The sequence below is a fragment of the Bremia lactucae genome, linkage group LG9 (assembly GCF_004359215.1).
Source record: "Bremia lactucae strain SF5 linkage group LG9, whole genome shotgun sequence".
In the NCBI taxonomy this organism is placed as follows: Eukaryota; Oomycota; class Peronosporomycetes; order Peronosporales; family Peronosporaceae; genus Bremia; species Bremia lactucae.
The window spans coordinates 1327093-1346805 of NC_090618.1; the positions used below are offsets into that span (position 1 = coordinate 1327093).

The 19713-nt window shown below is 44.3% G+C and overlaps 8 protein-coding genes across 8 annotated transcripts; 4 read left to right on the forward strand and 4 right to left on the reverse strand.

Moving 5' to 3' along the window:
* Positions 1 to 2577: 2577 nt before the first annotated feature.
* CCR75_000841 (uncharacterized protein) lies at positions 2578 to 4897 on the reverse strand (the record flags this gene model as incomplete). The annotated part of the gene is made up of 3 exons (XM_067958947.1): positions 2578 to 3358; positions 3434 to 4631; positions 4703 to 4897. 3 exons carry the CDS (start codon positions 4895 to 4897, stop codon positions 2907 to 2909), a joined length of 1845 nt encoding a protein of 614 aa, XP_067819479.1. The 3' UTR covers positions 2578 to 2906.
* A 2281-nt stretch (positions 4898 to 7178) lies between these two features.
* On the reverse strand, positions 7179 to 8117 carry CCR75_000840 (uncharacterized protein; the record flags this gene model as incomplete). Its single annotated transcript, XM_067958946.1, has 1 exon — positions 7179 to 8117. One exon carries the CDS (start codon positions 8115 to 8117, stop codon positions 7179 to 7181), a length of 939 nt encoding a protein of 312 aa, XP_067819480.1.
* A 2540-nt stretch (positions 8118 to 10657) lies between these two features.
* CCR75_000837 (uncharacterized protein) lies at positions 10658 to 14597 on the reverse strand. The gene is made up of 3 exons (XM_067958943.1): positions 12457 to 14597; positions 12181 to 12386; positions 10658 to 12109 (listed from the first exon to the last, which is right to left on the reverse strand). Exons 1-3 carry the CDS (start codon positions 12642 to 12644, stop codon positions 11796 to 11798), a joined length of 708 nt encoding a protein of 235 aa, XP_067819550.1. The 5' UTR covers positions 12645 to 14597; the 3' UTR covers positions 10658 to 11795.
* Positions 10807 to 11535, forward strand: CCR75_000839 (uncharacterized protein; the record flags this gene model as incomplete). Its single annotated transcript, XM_067958945.1, has 1 exon — positions 10807 to 11535. The coding sequence occupies one exon, from the start codon at positions 10807 to 10809 to the stop codon at positions 11533 to 11535; it is 729 nt and encodes a 242-aa protein (XP_067819590.1).
* Positions 12758 to 14560, forward strand: CCR75_000838 (uncharacterized protein; the record flags this gene model as incomplete). Its single annotated transcript, XM_067958944.1, has 2 exons — positions 12758 to 13419; positions 13501 to 14560. The coding sequence occupies 2 exons, from the start codon at positions 12758 to 12760 to the stop codon at positions 14558 to 14560; spliced, it is 1722 nt and encodes a 573-aa protein (XP_067819589.1).
* A 155-nt stretch (positions 14598 to 14752) lies between the features above and the next one.
* CCR75_000835 (uncharacterized protein) lies at positions 14753 to 16433 on the forward strand (the record flags this gene model as incomplete). The annotated part of the gene is made up of 3 exons (XM_067958941.1): positions 14753 to 15026; positions 15096 to 15203; positions 15281 to 16433. The coding sequence occupies 3 exons, from the start codon at positions 14753 to 14755 to the stop codon at positions 15421 to 15423; spliced, it is 525 nt and encodes a 174-aa protein (XP_067819588.1). The 3' UTR covers positions 15424 to 16433.
* Positions 15539 to 16417, reverse strand: CCR75_000836 (uncharacterized protein; the record flags this gene model as incomplete). Its single annotated transcript, XM_067958942.1, has 1 exon — positions 15539 to 16417. One exon carries the CDS (start codon positions 16415 to 16417, stop codon positions 15539 to 15541), a length of 879 nt encoding a protein of 292 aa, XP_067819586.1.
* Positions 16434 to 16928: 495 nt separating the features above from the next.
* On the forward strand, positions 16929 to 18000 carry CCR75_000834 (uncharacterized protein; the record flags this gene model as incomplete). The annotated part of the gene is made up of 3 exons (XM_067958940.1): positions 16929 to 17180; positions 17322 to 17452; positions 17931 to 18000. The coding sequence occupies 3 exons, from the start codon at positions 16929 to 16931 to the stop codon at positions 17998 to 18000; spliced, it is 453 nt and encodes a 150-aa protein (XP_067819587.1).
* Between the last annotated feature and the right edge of the window lie 1713 nt (positions 18001 to 19713).

Sequence of the window (19713 nt, forward strand, 5' to 3'; positions counted from 1 at the left end):
GTTGTACTAACGACCGTACCACAAGTGAGGCCATCGCACTCACTCGTAGTACATCCACACGCTTGTGGACGCTCCAAGACGTTCATCAGATGGCCATCTGATGAACAAGTGGCAGGCATCTTTACGGATCAATGCTGCCTGCTGATCCTTGGCTCGTATTTTCTGAGCCAAGGTAAACCTAGGATGACATCAAATTTGTCATCCAAATCCAGTACGATGAAATCGTCATCATACTGTAAATCTCTTAACGTGTAGTGAAATTATGCTACGCGTCTCGTTACTGCACATTCCTGTTATCGATGCGCCTGTCGCTAGACGCACCGTCATCCTCGTTGGAGGGATATCGCGCTCAACATATTTGAGCCTACGACCCTCTAGTGACTGCCCACGAATAAAATTATTCGACGCTCCGCAGTCCACTAGGGCTCTGAGTGACACAAATCATTTGTCACTTTTAACTTCAAGGTGATGAGGTGTCCCTCATCACCAGGTGCAGAGACACATAATGAGCAACTTTAGTCAAGAGATTTGCAAATTCTCTTAAGGTTGCTGGATCAGTAGGGCGTTGCGCCCCTACTGACCCCGACCGTTTTTTGGCGGTCCGCTTCGCTGTTGCGATTTCGCAATAACGTCGGACTCGCGACCGTTGCCCCTTTTGGCATACGGTCCAAAATTACGTTCAGAACTAGTCGGTGATGGGCGTGGGGACTACACTTATGAGCGTAGTGTCCTAATTTTTGGCAGCGATGGCATTTTTGCGATCCCTTATTGCTCGAAAAGCGAGGTCTCTCGCTTTCGACGTTAAAAAGGTCCATGGGTTCTGGACCTCCTAACTCGTGTCGTCTTGGAGGACGATATGATGAAGAACTAGCTTGAGCCTGTCTCAAGCTAAAGTCCTCCTGTTCCGCAACAGATATTGCTTCTTCAAGCGTATCCAGTTCCAAGCGGAACAGGTGGGTCTTTACGGGACCATAACCTTGCATGAACACCGTAATCAACGTGTGTTCATGTACTTGGTTTTTGAGTTTTTGTAAGACCTTGCATGAACACCGTAATCAACGTGTGTTCATGTACTTGGTTTTTGAAATACAACTCGCTAAGAGTTGTATGTGCTGGGCATATGCGTGAACATCACGCTTGCCTTGCTTGAGTTTCAGAAGCTCTGAACGAGCTCTGAACTCAGCCCTTGGTGGCTCAAACGTCTGTTTGAGCCGGGCTTTAAAAGCCTCTAGCGACCCAAAGACGTATGGGTCGCGCAACTTAAGGCCCAATGCCCAAGTTTTGGCACGACCTGCCAATTTGATTAAGCGAATGCGACTTGCATTTGCTCGTCGACGATGTGACGGGCCCTTGTGGCATCGTCCAACTCGACAAACCATCTTAAGAGGGAGTCTTCTTCGACTGCCCTATACTTAGAGATGTCAATCATGAATATCCGGACGATGCGTTTGCGTCATCCCAGGTACAGGGGTCTGTACCTGTTGTAACCTCAACAGTTCTGCCTGTTGAGAGCCTTACTGGTACAGCAAGGCTACTTTTTCCTTCATCTCAAGTTCATGTTGTGTGAACTTGGCGATGGCTGAATGGAAGGCATTTCTGTCCAAAATTGAACAGCATTGCCAAGGTTGCATCGTTTCCTACGGTCGAACCCATTCGTTCGACCGCACTCCTTTATATATCACTTAAAAGGGAGTAGCTTTCACGGGAAACGTGATGCTTAGTCCCCCTATCATCTAACATGTCCATGTCAGATGTGGGAAATGTGGTCATTGGACGGACTACAAAGGTCTACCAGGTGTAACGTGGCACTACGACTTGTACTGCTTCAGTACAAGTCCACTTCGCACTGCTTCAGTTGCGTGTGGTGCCTTTACTTATTTCACGTACACTAGTACGTGCAGAGTAAGTTTTCTTATAAAGGGAACTAGCTTAATGAGGGTAAAATGAAAACTGTATTGATATAATTAGATGTCTCTCTTTCTATCTTGTAAATGCTAACTTAATTATAATCTAATACTAAACATGTAATTGAATTATTATCTTTGTCTTATCTGTAACTATCTTTGATTACCTCTACAGCTGATTAGTCAGCGGAATAAATAGATATAATGGCCTATACCTATTTATGGATAAGCATTATGAAGATTACTATATAAAGTAATATCCTCCAAATATTATCTACCTTTTAGATAATATATTAATTAACAACCTTAAATTGTTAATTTCATGTAGCGATACAGCCCGTTACAACGCTCACGTGTCGTCGGCGGAGCTTTAGGCTCACAATCCTCTTATGTCAGAATTATTATGGATAATGGTCTGAGCATAAGGCGTTGTGATTTTACCCAACGGAGAAGCTGCTGCGCCTTTACGGGCAGCGCTCTCATTAATGGTCGCTGCGCTATGCAGCGCAGACGACAAGACAGCATTAGTAAATGTTGCTGTCTCCATGTTGTAAGCAATGAGAGCAGTTTGGATAGGCAATAATGCGCCATCATTTTAGCTCGTTGTCTACACACACCCTGCTTAACTAGGGCGTGGCCGCATTAAAACTTGCTTGCTACAAGTAACTCGTAATTAATAAAGCCAGATTATTAATTTTGTCTTGGTGGCAAGGTTTGATCTTTTTTATTTCAGCTAAATCTTCACAGAAAGCAGCAATTCCTTTAAGGTAGCGTAATAAGTGATTATTTTCGGTAAACTCCAGCAAATGAATAACCACCTTGAACTAACTTGACCACGCCTCAAGGCAAAAGTACATTTTAAAATACAAACCCAACGTGAATGGTAAGCCAACATCATGCGAAGATGAGTTCAAATCTTGACGCGCCATTATCTGAGCTAGTCATTCGCGACGTCAAAGTTGTCCCGGTTGCAATAAACAAACGTGCGTGACGACCTCAACATTACGTGCTCGTCTCGGAAGGAGCATTTGTTCCAATGTCCGTGGCGATCTCGTCTTCTTGGCGAGGCCTCGCGGAGTCAATTGGAACAGAAGGATTCAATCCCCACAGTGCTGGAGCCAAAGTCGAAAGACTCCACCGAAAATCCTCGCCAAGGTCAATAACAGCGTCACCTAGCACACCACTTGCATCCATCACCGAACGATCGGGGCTTTGCTGCACCAACGCAAGCCGCTGTGCTTCCAGTCGTCCACTCAGAATGCGCTCCATCGTACGCTCTGCCGAGTGGGTGCGCACGAGATCCGCTCGAATCTCGTCCAACGTGAACTGCGGAAAGACTTCATAAATCTGTTGCACCATTTCTTGCGTCACCTCCACAATGCGCTGGCCACTACGATGTCGAACAATTTCAAATGAAAAATGTGGAAACGGCACCCAACGCGGTAAAAACGCCGCTACCAAATCAATCACAACATGACATTAGCTCCTCACATCAAAATAAAAAACCCCTTTCACACAAACTTCCTTACTGCTAAAACGAATCACTTCCTCTGGTGCGACCACTGGTCCCGTAGCAGCACCAATTGGAATTTCTCGAGTCTCGTGAGGCACTTCCGGTCTTGCTGCACTTAAACGGCGGCGTTGCTCCTCCGATGCAGTACTTGCCGTACTTTTGTCACCACACACTTGCTTTCGACAGATCGGACATCGCAGCGAAGTAGAACTTGTCGCTGTAGTTCGACGAGCCGTTGTCCTTCCTACGCCCTCAATACTCAACCCATTGACTATACTTGTAAGCGGATCGAGCCCTACAAGATTCTCACTCACGGATGCTTTTTGAAGACACTGACGAAGACAAAGGCGATGGTAGAGATGCCCACACTCCAGTTTTTTGGCTTGCGTCGACATTCCTTTTAAACAAATCGCACACACGTCGTCGGCGACACTTGCCAGTTCTTCAGGCGTTGCGTCCTTAAATAAGTGGTCGAGATCCAGCACGACGTAATGGTATAACTTGACGTGCTTCACCTTGTTTAAGAGCCTCATGGTCGCGTTCTTGACATTGAGAATCAAGATTAAATCAAAGAGACTGACGCGAAATTGATCGACACGGATGACGTAGAGGTAATACAAAACGAGTTGCACCAAGTAGCAGCCACAGAGCACCGTTTGCAACAGCAATAGATGCAACTCATTGTTCTCCGACATCTCGGTCTCCTCTTTCATAGAGCAGTTCGATGCATGGACGTCTAGACTCTGATACCCCACTTGTACGCCAAGTTCGAGTGTCTTGAGTAGCATCAAGGATGCTTCAAACCACGGGACATGCATGATATGTACTGGAAAATGGCCTAAGCGACCACACGTGGCAGCGAGACCGAGATTGAACACGATAATGCCGCCTAAAACAGCTCCTAGACGCTGCAAGTCTCGAAATTGAGTCATTGGTCGCGTCATTTGGTACTGAAACCGTGCTTGAGTCAGCACTAGCAATGCACGCAGCACGGCCAAGGCAGTGAGCCAGACCACAAGCACACAAATCTCCATTTTCTGCTCAAGTCCACTTGGTTTCATTGTACTCACTAATAATTGGCAGCGTAGCATCACAAAAGGAAGGATCGTTTCTTTTGTCTGCTGCAGCTCCAGTGGCCGTAGTGATCCCAAAGCCACGCGCGCCAGAAGCAGGAAGGCAGAGTAAGTACTTAGTAAAAAAGCATGTAGCACTATCTGATACCGACAGAACCACAGAATCAGATGCGATTGAGAGTGATGGTCAGTGCCTGCGAAAGGAAACGCACCGTCGCACTTATGTGGGAGCTCAATAGCTCCTTGCCAAAGAGCTGCATAATAGACCCGAGCGAGTCTAATGGTGGATGTAGACGCATACGATGTACTGCACTGGCCACGGCGGTACCTGTGGCTGCAAGTGTGAGCAGCCGGTAGCGGCGGCCCGTCACGAGTGCGCCAAACTGCGTTGCGCGTGGCGACTCCATTGTGAATGAAGCTGGATTTTTTCCGCAAAGATAAAGATGCAATTCAATTGGTTCTTTTGTAAACGTTTTGACCAATGAGGTCGACGGATTTACCAGGGTCCGTACCTCGCAAAAGCAATAATGAATTATGCAGCGGGGCGAACAGCGGCCTGGGGTGATAATGACTCGAAACCGGAGCTTCAGACACTCCGTGGACAGTTCTTACGCACAATCTTAATATTGTGCATTGCTGGGATATGGGTTGTTGGGATTGGTGGGATTCTTGTGCTCTGGGGGCTGTCTCTATGGAGCATCGGACGATGGGTTGTTCATAAGACGCCAATTCCTTTTTACGTGGAGCTTTTTCTAAGCCTCATGGCGCTGTATGAAGGCTATCATTACGCTACGAGGTCATCGCATCGCCAGTGGCCTTGGATGCGGCAGATGATTTGCCACGTTTTCAAGCAGTATCCATACTTCCGTCTGAGCGTGACGGTATTTGAAGAGCGGATAGAGAACAAGGCTAGTGACAAGCAGGCAATGCAATTAGCTACGATGGCCTCAAAAGCCGTTGAAAAAAACGATCTGACGTGTTGTGTGCCACCAAATGACCACGCGCTGTTTGCCTTTCACCCTCATGGCGTGCTGTCATGTGGCTGGTCTATTGGAGGCGTCCAGCACGGAAGTTTTGACAAGGCCGACTGTCGCTGGATGGTTGCCGAAAGCTTGTTTTATTTTCCATTTATGCGCGAATTGATGCATTGGTTGAGTTTCGCAAGCGCTGGGAAGACGGCGTTTCGAACGATGTTGCGCACGGGCCAAAACGTTTGTTTGATGCCTGGTGGGTTTGAAGAAGCGACTTTATACGAGCGAGGCAAGCATCGTGTGTATATTAAGCAGCGTTTTGGCTTTATTAAACTTGCGCTGCAACATGGGTACAAAGTATACCCAGTCTACACATTTGGCGAAGAATACGCGTATCACACGTTTTCGTATTTACTTAATTTTCGCCTTCGATTGAATGACTATAAATTGCCGGGTGTTCTTTTTTACGGTCGACCCGCTTGTTTTTTCTTGCCGCGATCGGACGTGGACCTCATCACAGTGGTTGGCGCGCCGTTGCTTCTTCCTCGAATTGAACATCCAACTAGAGAGGATGTAAGAAAATACCATGGACAATACGTGACTGCTTTACAAGCGCTATTTGATCGGTACAAGGCTGTGTACGCAGTCGATCCAAAAGCGACACTTGAAGTATTTTAGCTTTTCGTTTTCTATTGTTAAAAATTAAAAACGTATTGATATCCTCACAACTAAAACTCATAGCTTCACAACTACGTTTTAAAATAGATTTTTTTTTAAAATTTAAATAAACCGCTTCTTGCTCTCACAACTGTTTTAAAAGAAACGTAAAAGTAATTTGAAGCTCGCAAACTAAAATTGTTTATTCCCACAACTTTTGTAATTTAAGGTTACAATCCAAAATGACTCCATAAAATCTGCGATACTACATCAGTGCTATAACAATCAATGTCTTCACAGAATTTGTGGGAATAACAATTTAAGTTTGCAGATTTAAAAGTATAAAAAACAAGTTGTGGTGGAAATTATTTATGTAAAGCGGTTATTGAAATTAAGAATAATAAATTATTTGAAAAATAGTTTTGGGAATATCAATTTTGTTGTGGGCCCTGATATCCCCACAACAAAATTGATATTCTGCAATTACTGCATCTGTTTCTTACAGATTTCTTACATGTCCATCGAAATAAAGTGAGGGAAATGAGATAAATTTCGCGTCTAAGTGTTCGATGCGACGAACAATTCACGTCAGACTTTCGAAAGTCAAGCGATACTTTCTGAAGCATGAATATTCACGTAAGAAAAAGGCGAACAATGCGATTGGCGAAAAATCGAAAACTTTCGTCACTGATGTGCAAGATATCGTTACATATAGACATTGCAAGAAGCGGCACTCATCCTTTACAAGTCACGACAAACTGCAGACGACACCAGAGAGAAATTCATGCATAAATAATCATCAATTAGATGAAAGTGCTAAAACGAACGAGCATCGTATCCTCAAAACGCCACTGCTACGATTGCAAGACATGATAGTTTAATTTTGTTACGAAGATTAAGATTTTGTGTGAATGTGTGGTATGACACGGGCCATATTGTGAGTTTATAGAAAGGTAGTGTCTAATATACCAATAAATACCATAAGTTTACTCGCTGCACTAATACACTGGCCATGCCGGCGTTGGCAACAAAGTATTTAAGACCAAACTTAAGCGCTCACTTATGGGGACGCTACGCGGGACTGTGTACAATGAAGCGTCGGATGATGTGCCACTTCCTTCGCGGTGAGACGGCGCGATGGCTGCACTTGAAGCATACTTACCAGCAAATGGACAGTTGCCACGGAGAGTTGTTTCTTGAGTCCCCAGAGCTCTAAGATCTTGCCTAGTCCGTACTTGTGAATAACACGAAAGGTCGGGCCACGGGCGTCTTCATCGGCAAATAGAGGCAGTCCAGTCAGCATGATGAACAAGACAGCTCCAAGGGACCAAATGTCGGCACTTTTCGGGTCATACAACACCCCCTGCGTCACTTCTGGGGCCATGTAGTAGAATTTCCCCACCACATCGGTAGAATACTGGTTTGCGTCTGCACTGAGGCCAAAATCACATATCCTTGCATGGCCATTCTTAAGCAAAATGTTCTCGAGTGACAAATCACGGTGAGCGACGCCAATTGCATGTAGAAAGCTTACGCCCTTGGCAATTTCCGCCAACAGAAGCAAAGCCTCGGTTTCTGGAAGCCGTCGCTCCGGCTTCCTCATGATGTAATCGCATAAATCGCCCCCCGCACAAAAGTCCATAGCTATAAAGACACTGTCTCCTGCCGTAAAGAAGCTCTCGCGTTTGTACTTGACGACATATTCGCGTCCTGGGGCTCGGTCAGTGAGCGGGTCTTCTAGCAATTGGATCACGGCACGTTCACTCAGAGGGTTTTCCTGAACGACTTTAGAAGAGCTCTTGTCCTCTCGCTGTAGCAACGAGATGCTCAGTCGCTTGAGCACAACGAGCTTCTTCATTGTATTGTCCCGGTACAGCGCCGTCTCTCCATACAGCGTGGTCCGAAGGACCTTGCAGCGCGTATAGCGAGACAACACGTCCGTGGAAGCTGCGACAGAAGACGGCGAGAAGTTGCTGATGGCAATCGGAGCGTAAATCATCGTTTGAGAGACTGAGGAAGCCTCTGGCGGAGAGCGAAGCAGTTTCCTCCGGATCACGTCAGCCGTGGCCAAAACTCGCGGTCAAACTCAAAGTGGAGTCGGGACGTCAATACGGTTTTTTTTTCCTCTTATTTACTTTTAAACAGGTAGACGATGGGGGCAGGAGACAGACCACGTTCATCGTGAACAAGAGGGTATGTATTATCCAAAACGACTGACGATTGTACAACGCGCCTTTTGGCGAAACGGTCAATATGTATTTTGAAAGTAATGGCATTATCCGCCCCGTCACATAATCATCGGTTGCTTGTGAGCACGCTTTTTCTACGCTTGAACTTAAGAGGGGCTGAGAAATGCTGCAACGTGGGTTTTTGTTTCTTAAAATTCGGAAGAGTAACCTACGTACTAAGAACTTGGAACGATCCTTTCTTGTGCGACAATAGAGCAGTAAGAAGTAGAGCACATGGTATCGCTGCAGAGAGAGTGGTGCGGGAGTAAAGCTGTGTTCGACCACACATACCAACGCGACCTCAATCGACAGCCAAATCCAACGACACGATGGCTGTTTTTTGGTGGCAAAGCTACTTTAACGTCGCATTGGGGACCAGGACAAGGCTTCGCTTGGAGTAGTCTGCGGTGCTTATTAATCCATTTCAAAAGAAACGTCACAAGTACTGTAGCTGTGTGCGGCTTATAGTATAATATTTAAGAAAAATGATGTCGCACGTCACTCGCAGGTGAGCCAATCAAAACGCGATTCACGGCTCACACGGTGCGACGTCCTGCTCGCCTGGCTGACGGACGGCCGACGAACCAATTGGAATCGATTAAAAATAGGCAATCAGATGGCAGCAAGAATGCGCCTGCAAAATATGATACAGGTATTTTTGTTCACCGCCTTTTACAGTATTTTTTAATGGGGTGACGGATACCGTCTCATACTTGATACAATGTACGACGGAAACCACAGCCTTAAGATTTAAGCTTGATCAACGACGTGGCAGGTGGTTTCGAGCGAATTCTAGGTTTCGAAACCTAAATTGTTTTTTTTTGATCACTACGAAGTAATTGGCCAAACGTTTTTGCAGTAATATGGAGGCAATTTAAGGCAAAACAGACACGAAAACTTAAGAAACGTCGCTATTGCCCACGCAGGTTGAAATGCCACTCGCTGCAACTGTCAAATGCCACTCGCTGCAACTGTCTCTGTCTGCCATCTTGAGTACTAGTTTCTCGTCGAGCCCGCACCTAGTGCGCGAGCTTATGGATTGAATGGACTATCCAAGTTTTGCAAAATTGAAAGCAGCGGGCGTTGCTTTCAATTTTGCAAAACTTGGCAGATGCACGAAAAATTGGTCGATTGTTAAAGCTTTTGCAAAACCTCACTAGCGGCCGCCTTGATGTATTTTAGCCACGCTTGACCCTCTTTCTTGTTAGCAATCCAAGCGCCATCTGGACGACGCAAACGTTACAGCTTAAAATAAAATGATTTGCATATGTGGGTCGTGAATGTGGTCTTAAAATAAGAAATAAGGACTGCATTGCAGCTGATGATTAGAGAGAAAATATAGAACTGCTGCCTTGACAACTCCAATCGTCCTGGCCTTATGACTTGTTAGAGAAACAATCCCACTGTTTTTTTCTTACCTTACACGATGGACGTTCAAAGCGAATAAAATGACATTTACTTTTTTTACAACGTTTTTAATATTTTGTCAGCTTTTGCATCAGCATAGAAAACCTTGAGCCGTGACCACTGCTGCTCTATACTTCGTCATTACTGATTGTGCCAGAAACGTAGAATGCCAAGACTTTACTTCCAGATGCTGCCGCTATTTCTGGAAGTGCCATGTATTTCACTAAAAGTCGCCATGTTTATTCTAGGGCATTATCAGCCAATCCAATTCTTGTTTGTTCTGTCAATTAAATTTTTTTAGTAACTCATTATAATTAATACAGTCGTTGTAGAAAAATGCTACTAAGCTCGCTGGTGAGCTCGAATGGCTCATATCTGCTATACAAAGCTGAGTTCATTAGCTGGACAGGCTGCTAGTCGAGGGATCAAGCGCAAAGTGTTTGACTTTGCAATCTTGGAATATGATGCAGATCTTAAAGGAGTCGCAGCTGCAAAGAAGCCAAAATCTGCAGTATTATCGTTCTTCTTGTGAAATACATCTAGCAATGTCCAGGACGATCACTTACGGGAAAGACAATCGAGCGTGTTTAGTGAAAATGAGACAATCACGCGTAAGAAATTCAGCTGAAGCAAATGCCAGAAAAGGCTAAACAAGAGCTGTGAATGCTTCGGATTGGCTCGAACAAATTTAAAAGCATCACGATAGCAAATCGATTTGGAGGACCGATAATCAAAATGTAGCCAAAACTGGATCCTTATTGCTTGCAATATTCCAGTAGTGAAAGCAAGAACTGACTTGTATTCGTTCAATTTTAAATATAATTGTTCTGTAGTATAGCCTCGTCACGATTGATACAATCGCTTCTGCACCAACCATGGCAGTCATTTTTTACATATTTTCTCTAAATACGTGTGGATCGGCAAGGATCAGATCACTAAAAATAGTCTGGAAGCCATAAATCCGACACCGCAGGCCTTTTAATTAAGACAATCTACCGAAGCCAGCACCATTCTTAATTTGTGACGAAGGCATTTAATCCCCTCAATTCATTAATGGTTCCAAAGCCCAAACGTGAATCCTTCTCTACTCGCGGGCGTCATTTCCTTATAACGGGGATTGCACTGCTGGCATGCGCAGCCATTGTCGCGGAAGTAGCAAAGGCGAAGGAAAATGCTGTGGACAGCGACTTTCACCGACAATTGAGAGAGCAAACAAAAATTGATGGCTTTGAATACCCCGAAGAGAGAGTGAGTGTCCCGTCCGGAGCCATACGATCCGTTGAGGCCCAAGTGCCGGGAAGTTGGTCAACGCTTTATCAAACTATTCAATCCCAGGCTTTCGCTTTGAATACAGAGCTGGAAAAGCTCGTTTGCGTCTACATTTTAGGGATGGACCCGCGTGTCTATGCCGCCAAAGTTTTCGAATCGATTGTCAACGGATTTCGTCCTGATAATTATTACCAAAGCAAGTACTACATGGATCTGTTCACGCACTTTCAAAAGTACTTTCCAGACGATGTCAATCTCGCAAAAGCGGTGTTTAATTTGCCACATTTTCGAGACGATCTTTCTCTTGAAGCGGCAGCAACGGACATGCAAACGAGAGTGGTGAACAAATTTGTGTCGAAAGGCAAAAAAGGCGAATTAATTCAAATTTTAGAGTCGGTGTATGATACAAAATGGAAAGACTTCAATGTGGATGAAAGTTCTCCGATTTCTTTATTGCAAGATCATCACGACGGCGTCTATAAAACAAAACGACTGGGTGATGAAGCGGATTAGAAGTCACATCCATCGCATGAAACGTAAAATGTTTTTTTACTAGTGTCATAGAAGCAAAATTTTCGTTAAAGCCGATTTGTTATTCAATTCGATACGTAAAATTTTATTTCTAATCCTTTGTACTTAAACTTTGTGACTTCTTCTGCGTTAGTCGCATTAAATTTAATCCGCAAAGCGTGTTAAGTAAATTTACAATTTAGTAAAAAGTTAATATCTTCACCTTACTTTCAAATTTCTTAAAAATTACGACAATTCAAGGACTACATAGCGCACATGAGCACATATTCGCGCGTACTGTCCCCAAATCGAAGTACATCTTTTTCTTTTAATTCAATATACCGCGAGCCTTCAATTTTGAAACCATTTAAAAACGTCGAATTCGTGCTATTCAAGTCCATAATGTACGGCCGCACTTCGTGTTGAAACCCAAGGCCGTCGGTTGTCTCCTTCTGGTACATTCGATATTGCAATACTGCGTGCTGCTTAGAGCACGAAAGATGTTCTGTTAAGATATCAGCCACAGCTTTGTCACGTCCAATTAAGAAGGCACTCTTGCGATGGACATGCAATGTTGCTACAAAAAAGCACAATGTTTAGAAAAAAATGGCAAGCGACTTTTAAAAGCTTATTAGACAATAATTGTACCAATAATTTTGTCGTTTTTAAACACATAGAGCCGATAGCGCTTGGTTGGCTGACGAGCTTCAATTGGCTCGGAGAACTTCATGACGACCCCATTATGCATATTGCCCGTCGTTTGGTCTTTCGCCAGTGCTCCCGTGAGTCCAAAATTGGGTTTTTCGACCTCTCCAGGCTCGTCTTCTTTCTCTTCATGCTCCGGCTTGCCCCATCTAAAGACGCAGCGAGTTTTAAGCTTTAACGACATTGTTGCCACCCTTTATAATAGCAATAGAAACGCACTTAACCAAATGAGAAAAGTCGCGTGACTTCTTCACCTCCTTGTGCTGGTCACAAGGAGGCAAATTATCCCTTTTATTCATCTGTCGTGGCGGCGATCTTGACCTAACACGACTTTGAGACCTCGACCGTGTCTTCCAGCGACTGCGAGACCTCCGCGGCGGCGAGCGCGAACGAGAACGGCGACCCATCTCTCGAAACTTGTTTATGAAGCTTCGTGTGATATTAAGTCCGCTTTGTATTTAAGTCAGGTGTTTTAAATTCGACTTTTTTTTAATTAAATACACTGCACAACACGCGAATGATGGCAAATGAAGTAACTGAGGCGGTGACGCTGACACAATTATTTGAGCACATGCGGCTTCTGGAGGCAGTGCAGCACATGATAAAGTGGGATATTACGCAGCTACGAACAGAGCTCTCACAAGCCTTTACGACAGTATCCACGGCGCCGTCGGTATTTCTAAAATGTGTCCATTTATATACGGAGCTCCCGAACAAGGATCTCGCCGAAATTGCGATATGGATTGAAACCGCGGTCAATTGTTTAAAACAAAATGATCACGTTTTAATCATACCGGCGGATAGTCAATTAGCGGGATCGATGCTACCATTATTCCAACGCTTGCGCATGCCCTTGGTAGCCGACTTTGCACTCGTCTTTCGCATTGATAAAGACATGCTCGCTTCCTTTTGCTTGCTGCTCGTTCAAACGCGTATTGGCCATGCCGTGCAATTCCTAAAAAGTCTTACAATGGAAAATTTAGTGCCTTCGACCGTAGTATATGAAGCTGTGATTGTTCAAAAGGACTTTCGTGCTGGAGATGTCTATGTAAAAGGTGACGCCACAAAGCAGCACCACTATCTCGAGAAGCTAGTACTCTATAGTGCTCCCGACAAAGTGATTAAAAAGCGACTGAGAATGTTTCATCTTGAAGCTCAAGGGTTTCCCGTCTATTATGAACGGTACCGTGTGTTTTAAACCCAATGACTTTAAAAAAAACGTCCCAACTTTTTTATCCACAATGTGTTTTAAATCTCTCGTAGACGTCAAAAAGCCGCCGTGCGTTTTTTGATTTATTCCAACGAATATGAACAAGCACTTGAATGTATCGCGGAGTCTGAAGACCTGAAGTTCTACGCGTGTCAAATGATCCTTAAACATTGCGGCGTCGACGATGCGGCAACAAAACAATTCCTTTACCGTACGGGACTCGCACATCAATTTCCAGAAGTCGACACACAAACAGAGGCTATGAAAACGTTTCCAACACTAAAGGCATTGCCATCTCTTGACTCGTGTGTGTCACTTGTAGACGTAATTGGTGACTCGAATATTGTGTTTATAAACACATTGGATGCGTTACAAGAGTGTGCCAAGTACCTTTTAAAACAATCCATTATTGGGTTTGATACCGAATGGAAAGCCATGCATTTTTCCACAAGTCAAAAACAATTGCCACCGAAATGTGCGCTTCTTCAAATGGCATCACGTGAAAAAGCGTTTGTCGTGGATGTACTGACATTACAAGCTTATGGAAGTGTCTTGATGCCAGTATTTCGTTCGGAATCCGTGTTAAAACTTGGATTTGATACGAAAGGGGACGTTCAAGTACTACGTCCATTTTTAAATCCAAGGCATTCGTTTGATTTTATCATGTCCATGCTTGTGGATGTGCAAGCTGTTGCAAGATTGTTTCAATCCGTACATTCACGTGTTGATACGATTGTAGAGACAAAACGAGAGACGAATCGGAGGGAGAAAAACGAGACTTGTGAGAATTCTACCGATGAGAGAATACATACAAGTACAGCAACAGTATGGAAGCCAAAGTGCCACAACTCGAGTGGTAACACGACTGAAAAAGAGAAGATGAAAACACGGTTGGGATTGACGGCAGTCTCGGCATTGTATTTAGGACTTTCGCTTGATAAACGCCTTCGTCTATCGGATTGGGAACGACGTCCACTCACTCACGCACAGCTTCATTATGCCGCTTTAGATGCACACGTCCTGGTGCAAATTTATGATAAAATGCACGACAACCATCCGAAGGAGGCATTTAATGCAGCAATAAAACGCTGTCTGCAAAAGCACGTCCGATGATGAGAAAGCTGGTTTTTTTTTTTAAAGGGACTTTTAATACATGTTTTATTCGTAAATGGGTGTGTTTTATTCTTTGGGAATACTGTTTGAAACCTTTCCCCCTCCCCTGTTAAAATGAATTAAACGGACTCGCTCTTTGGTGCGAAACTCGATTTAAGGTTGTGTATAGTTGTTTCATTGCCACTTTGAAAAATGCCGGCGTATCACTCAACGTTTAACGAGTTGCAACTTCAGGAAGCGTGTGGGTGTGCGATTCTTCCTATTAAAACCCGTGCACGAGGTCCTGCGCCACCGGCTCCGGAAGGCCAGGACGATATTGTGGACGAGATCCTTACACTCTTTCGCGCGAACGTGCTGTTTACGAACTTTGAGATCAAAGGCAACGCGGACCGCGTGCTGATTTACGGAACACTTTTTGTCCATTTGTGTCTTAAGAAACTTGAGCGATGCACTCGCAAGGCCGACGGTACGATAATAACGAGAATATGTAACTTTTTGTGGCGAGACTAAGTGTACCATTGAGGTTTTTCTTTAGCCACACGGATTTTGCATCAAACAGCAGTGGATACATTTGCCATTCCTGGCGACGCAATGTTTCCATTGGGAGGTCTTGTGCGTGCCCCATCGAATGCAAATGAAGCAGGTACAGACGTCAACCTTTTTTTTAAGATGACTCTCGCGGAAGCTAAACGTATTGTGTTTTTTGGTATCAACTACTAGAAACAATTCGCGGATTTTTAAAACAATTGCGTGAAGCTATTGCCTCGCGTTTAGTTGACCATGTTTTTGCCAATGGTGAAAAAAGCAAATGGTGGATGTTTTTTGCCAAGCGCAAATTCATGAACAAAGAACTTGTACGCTAAAACTTAATCGCGCATCGTACAAAGACTTTGGGTCAACACAAATTTAGAACCCTTTTCAAACCATGTGCTTTTTTTAAAATAAAAAAAGCTCTTTACGTTTAAAAAAAAAACCTTTTTACACAAAAGTGCTTGCCATCCTCGCAAATTCGTGCTCCAAGAGTTCGTACTTTTGAAGCCATACATTCAAAGGTGCCACTTGTTGCAATTGACAAAGGTATGCTTCCAGTGGCTTCTGGAGATGCGCACTTACTGCAATTAAATTCACAAGCGTGTCTTCTTTGCTTGGCTCTTTTGCCAAAGCGTCAAGAAGTAGACGCTCGGCTTCGACGTAATTTTCCATTGCCATGAAAGCCACAGCGGTGCCATTAAGCAACAAAGACGTCGAACCAAAGCGATCTGCAAGTTCCTGGAAATGGAGTGTTGCTTCGTCGGCTTTGTCACGTCCTTGGAGCGTTAAACACCACGCCTGAGCCAATTGCGTCAATGTCGAGTCTTCTTCAAGGGACTTCATTGTGGCTACGGTTGTACGAGCGAAATCTGCGCGATTGATCTCAAGATACAAATGTACCATATATAGCATGTGTTCTAATGAATTGCCACGGGTCCATGCGGTTAAGGCATCGGAAAATTTGCCTTCACGTGCAAAGATTTGACCCGCAAGAAGAAGCAAATGCCCATTGTCACTGCTTGTAGGATCCGCAAGCCATTCTTTTAATGTTAATGCCATCATTTCTGGATCAATTTGTCCACTAAGATACGTCGCCCAGAGCTTCACGGCACTGAGTGCGATAGGCACGTTGCCAGTGTCCGGGATACTCTGCAAAACAAAAGAAGTGTTGCCTAGCGCCACGTGCGCGCGATACACGTACACGTCACGCTCGTTACGGAGCGTCTGATTCATGTGGTTTAGCATAGAGCCTTCGCTAATGACATTCTGGTAGTTCCCTACCCAGAGCTGATTCTTTAGCATAAAGAGCTCGTCGGGTTCCGCCATGTTTTGAGATCTGAAGGAGCTAACTTTGACAATTTTTTTATAAAGTCGTGGTTACCGGTTGGAATTGGTTTGACAATTTATTTTGTTTGGAAGGTTTACGAAACAGGAGCTATTTACAATTTTTCGGTTTTCATAAAAAGGTTTGAGACCTATACAAACGTTGCTGGTAAACTATTTTAGTAGCATCGTCTTATTTTACAAATTTTATAAAAGGCGACGCAAAGTATCGTGATAAATAGCCTCCAACGTGCATTTGTCACGACATTCTTCATGATCAATTTTCTTGGTGAAAAAATCGCTCGATAATGCACGGAATGGCTTGAAAACCATCACAGACACTATCACGAGGCCTACGTCCAGTTCGTCCATTAAAGGCCTTGCTAAGGAATTCGTTGCAAAACGCTGTCAGTAGCTTTTTACGTGCTTCCACCCCTGTCATAAGCTTTACAAGTGTCCGTGGCTGTGACATGGAGTGTACGATGAAGCGCAGAAACGTATCACAGTACTTACAATGTCGCTTATTTCGATGTTTTCGTTGCGCATAAGCCCACACTTGGTGGCGAAGGTTGGCAAAGTCATTAAAACGTCGTTCCAATTGATAGTCGAATCCGCGACGAGTAGTGCTTTGAGTAGTCTTGTTTGTCGGAATCCGCGAAGTGTTGTGCTCGAGATATACATTGACCACGTAGTACACGACACCATTTCGCACAATCGTGTCGTTAATTTCAATACAATCGATTGTATTGAGCAGCGCCGTCGAGTTGTAATTTCGCGTCGGTGTGACGGTCACGGATGACAATGACTGTAAGTGATGCACTTTTAAAGAATTGGATGCAGTTTTAGTCAATGAGTGTGAATAGATCGGAGCTATGAGATTGTTTGATTTCATAATGGGCTTTTGCAGGAAAAAAATAAACTGTCGAATGACGAGATGAAAAAGATTGGACGGAAGGTGGCAACGAGAGTGATCGTCGACAAGTCTTTGAATACTGGAGTTCAGAACTCTCTTGTGCCGCTTCGAACAAAGCCATGGTCGTAGACGCTACGTGCAGCTGTGTTTATCTTGCTATTTGTTCACGATAATGTCTTTACGACAAAGGTAGGTACGTAATTACTGACGTAAGACGCGACCAGGTAGTGGCTGAGGATAGTAGGCCTATTCAATGATGTGGACCTCAATTTCTTCAACGTAGGCATGAATCCTGACGAGATATTCGATATTCACAAAAAGGACTTGTTTTCGAAAGAATCGTATCGTTTGCAGTAGTATTTAAATGAATTTATTTTGCTTGACAAATTACTGTAAAATATCCTGGCCATGTATTCTTAAATTGGATAAAGTCCATTTAATCGTTTACTTGTAAGCGGCACGTCTTATCTGCGCAATTCATATTAACCATGTGTCTATCCTTTGTAGACCAGCCTCACGTAGGTGCTTTGAGCGCATCAAGACAGCGTTTAAATACTGCTGCCAAATTGAATTGAGAAAAGTCATTTCAGTTTTGTCATACAGGATTGTCGGCATGATTGTGGGAGCGGCATTTAGTGAGAAGAATCTGCTGCAACTGTTGACTCTTTCTTAAAATGGCCAAGGTGTCCTACCACCGAGAATACTTTTCTCTCTAAGACTGGGAATCTTACCACCATATGGCGCAATGAGATGAGATTAAGCCACTGACATTTGCTAAATTGTATGATTTATGGAAATGCCTGTGGAAGATGCGCTTTATAATAAATTCTGTCGCAACGCTTGCGTATCGCCCACAAACATCCACGAAGAATTCAGCAAAGCTCATGCATTTGCCTTTTCTATGCCATTCCTTGCCAAAAAGAGACAGAAACGACTGTTGCGCCAGGCATATCATCGTGTTTAAAAATAAATTTTTTCTTGAGGTTCTCAATTTAATAAGGGTATTGTACAACAAAATCTGATATCCACAACTATTTTAGAATGGTTTTTATTTTTATTTGAAATTTGTATAAAGCGCTCTTCCTTAAATTATTACTTCCATTTTTGCGAGTTTGAATTTATTTATTTTCTTAATAATATATAAATAAATTTAGGGAAATGTTATATTCACCCCACCTTTGTTTATATTCACCCCACCCCCCGAAAGAATAAACCTCAAAGTCTCAAATTAAATTCACCCCACCCTTAATTCATCTCACCTCTAATTTCACGCGCGCGATTCACCCCACCGTCATAATTCCACCCCACCTCCATAATGTTACGCCCAACGTTTCGTTCAACCCCTAGAGCTCAGGTCAGACACAATTTCACGCAAGTACGTTAGACTAAAACTGATTATATTCTTCTAAACTACAGATTATTAGGACCTGCCATGGGGCTACTAGAGAAAACTACACGATTTGGGCAAGTTCGATTATTATGACCGACGTTTTGACATATGCTGCAGCCTACCCTACGTGCAGGCTGAGTAAGTTCAAAATGCGAAAGGATTACGCCAGTTCGATAAGTCGTTTCTAAAACGCACTTGCGATCCAGGAGGGCGACCTCTTGTTTGCTGAACAACAGAATTGTTAATTGGTGCTGGATCAAGCGTTGCAAGATTTTCCAGCTGTTCAATGATTTGCCGTTGCTGGAAGGCTCTCACCGCATTAAATCGCTGATTGACCTTCAATGTGGTAACCTCGGGCACACCCTTGCTAGGTGCAGCTTTACTGATGCGCAGCTAAGAGGCCCTGGCGGAATTGTTGTGACGGAAAGGGACGTACGAGAGCTTGAAGACCTCGCTACACCTTTCCAAGCCTAGAAGAGCTTAAGGCTATGGCGGCGCAGCGACTCCAGCTCCAGCGAAAGGTAGATTTGGCTGCTCAGCAAGCCGTTACACCATCTGAGCAATTGTCGGTGGCAGGACAGCATCCTGTAAGCACCACGCCACATCCACACGATGCCAGCAGCGCTCCGCAGGAAGAGCAAGGCAAGAAATTTAAGCATCTCCAGCCTCCACCTAGGCCGGTGGAGTAGCAACCTTGGCTCTCAAGATCTTCAACGGGAAGGAGGTATAAAGGACAGAGCGGGCGCGCGTCTTCAGGGGGGACACACTTGGGGTTAGGCAGGTACCATGTCCTGGGGGGAGGTCGACAATGAGACGGCAGGGGCTTCTAAAGACCAGTTGAAACCTGAGAGCAGTATAAAGAGCTCCAATACTGTGGACTTAAGTACTGCGGTGGAACCCGAAGTCATGGGTCAGGCCCGGTCATCTCCTCTCACTTCTGAGGAAAATCTTCGGAAAACTGCAGGTCAACAGAGGGGTACGGCTCCTGTTACGACA

Excerpts from the sequence above, each read along its gene's own strand:
- CCR75_000837 (XM_067958943.1), bottom strand. The coding sequence starts at position 12,644 with ATGGGTCGCCGTTCTCGTTCGCGCTCGCCGCCGCGGAGGTCTCGCAGT. Across the intron at positions 12,387-12,456 it reads GACTTTTCTCATTTGGTTAA|ATGGGGCAAGCCGGAGCATG; the intron begins GTGCGTTTCTAT and ends CTGCGTCTTTAG. Across the intron at positions 12,110-12,180 it reads TAAAAACGACAAAATTATTG|CAACATTGCATGTCCATCGC; the intron begins GTACAATTATTG and ends GCTTTTTTGTAG.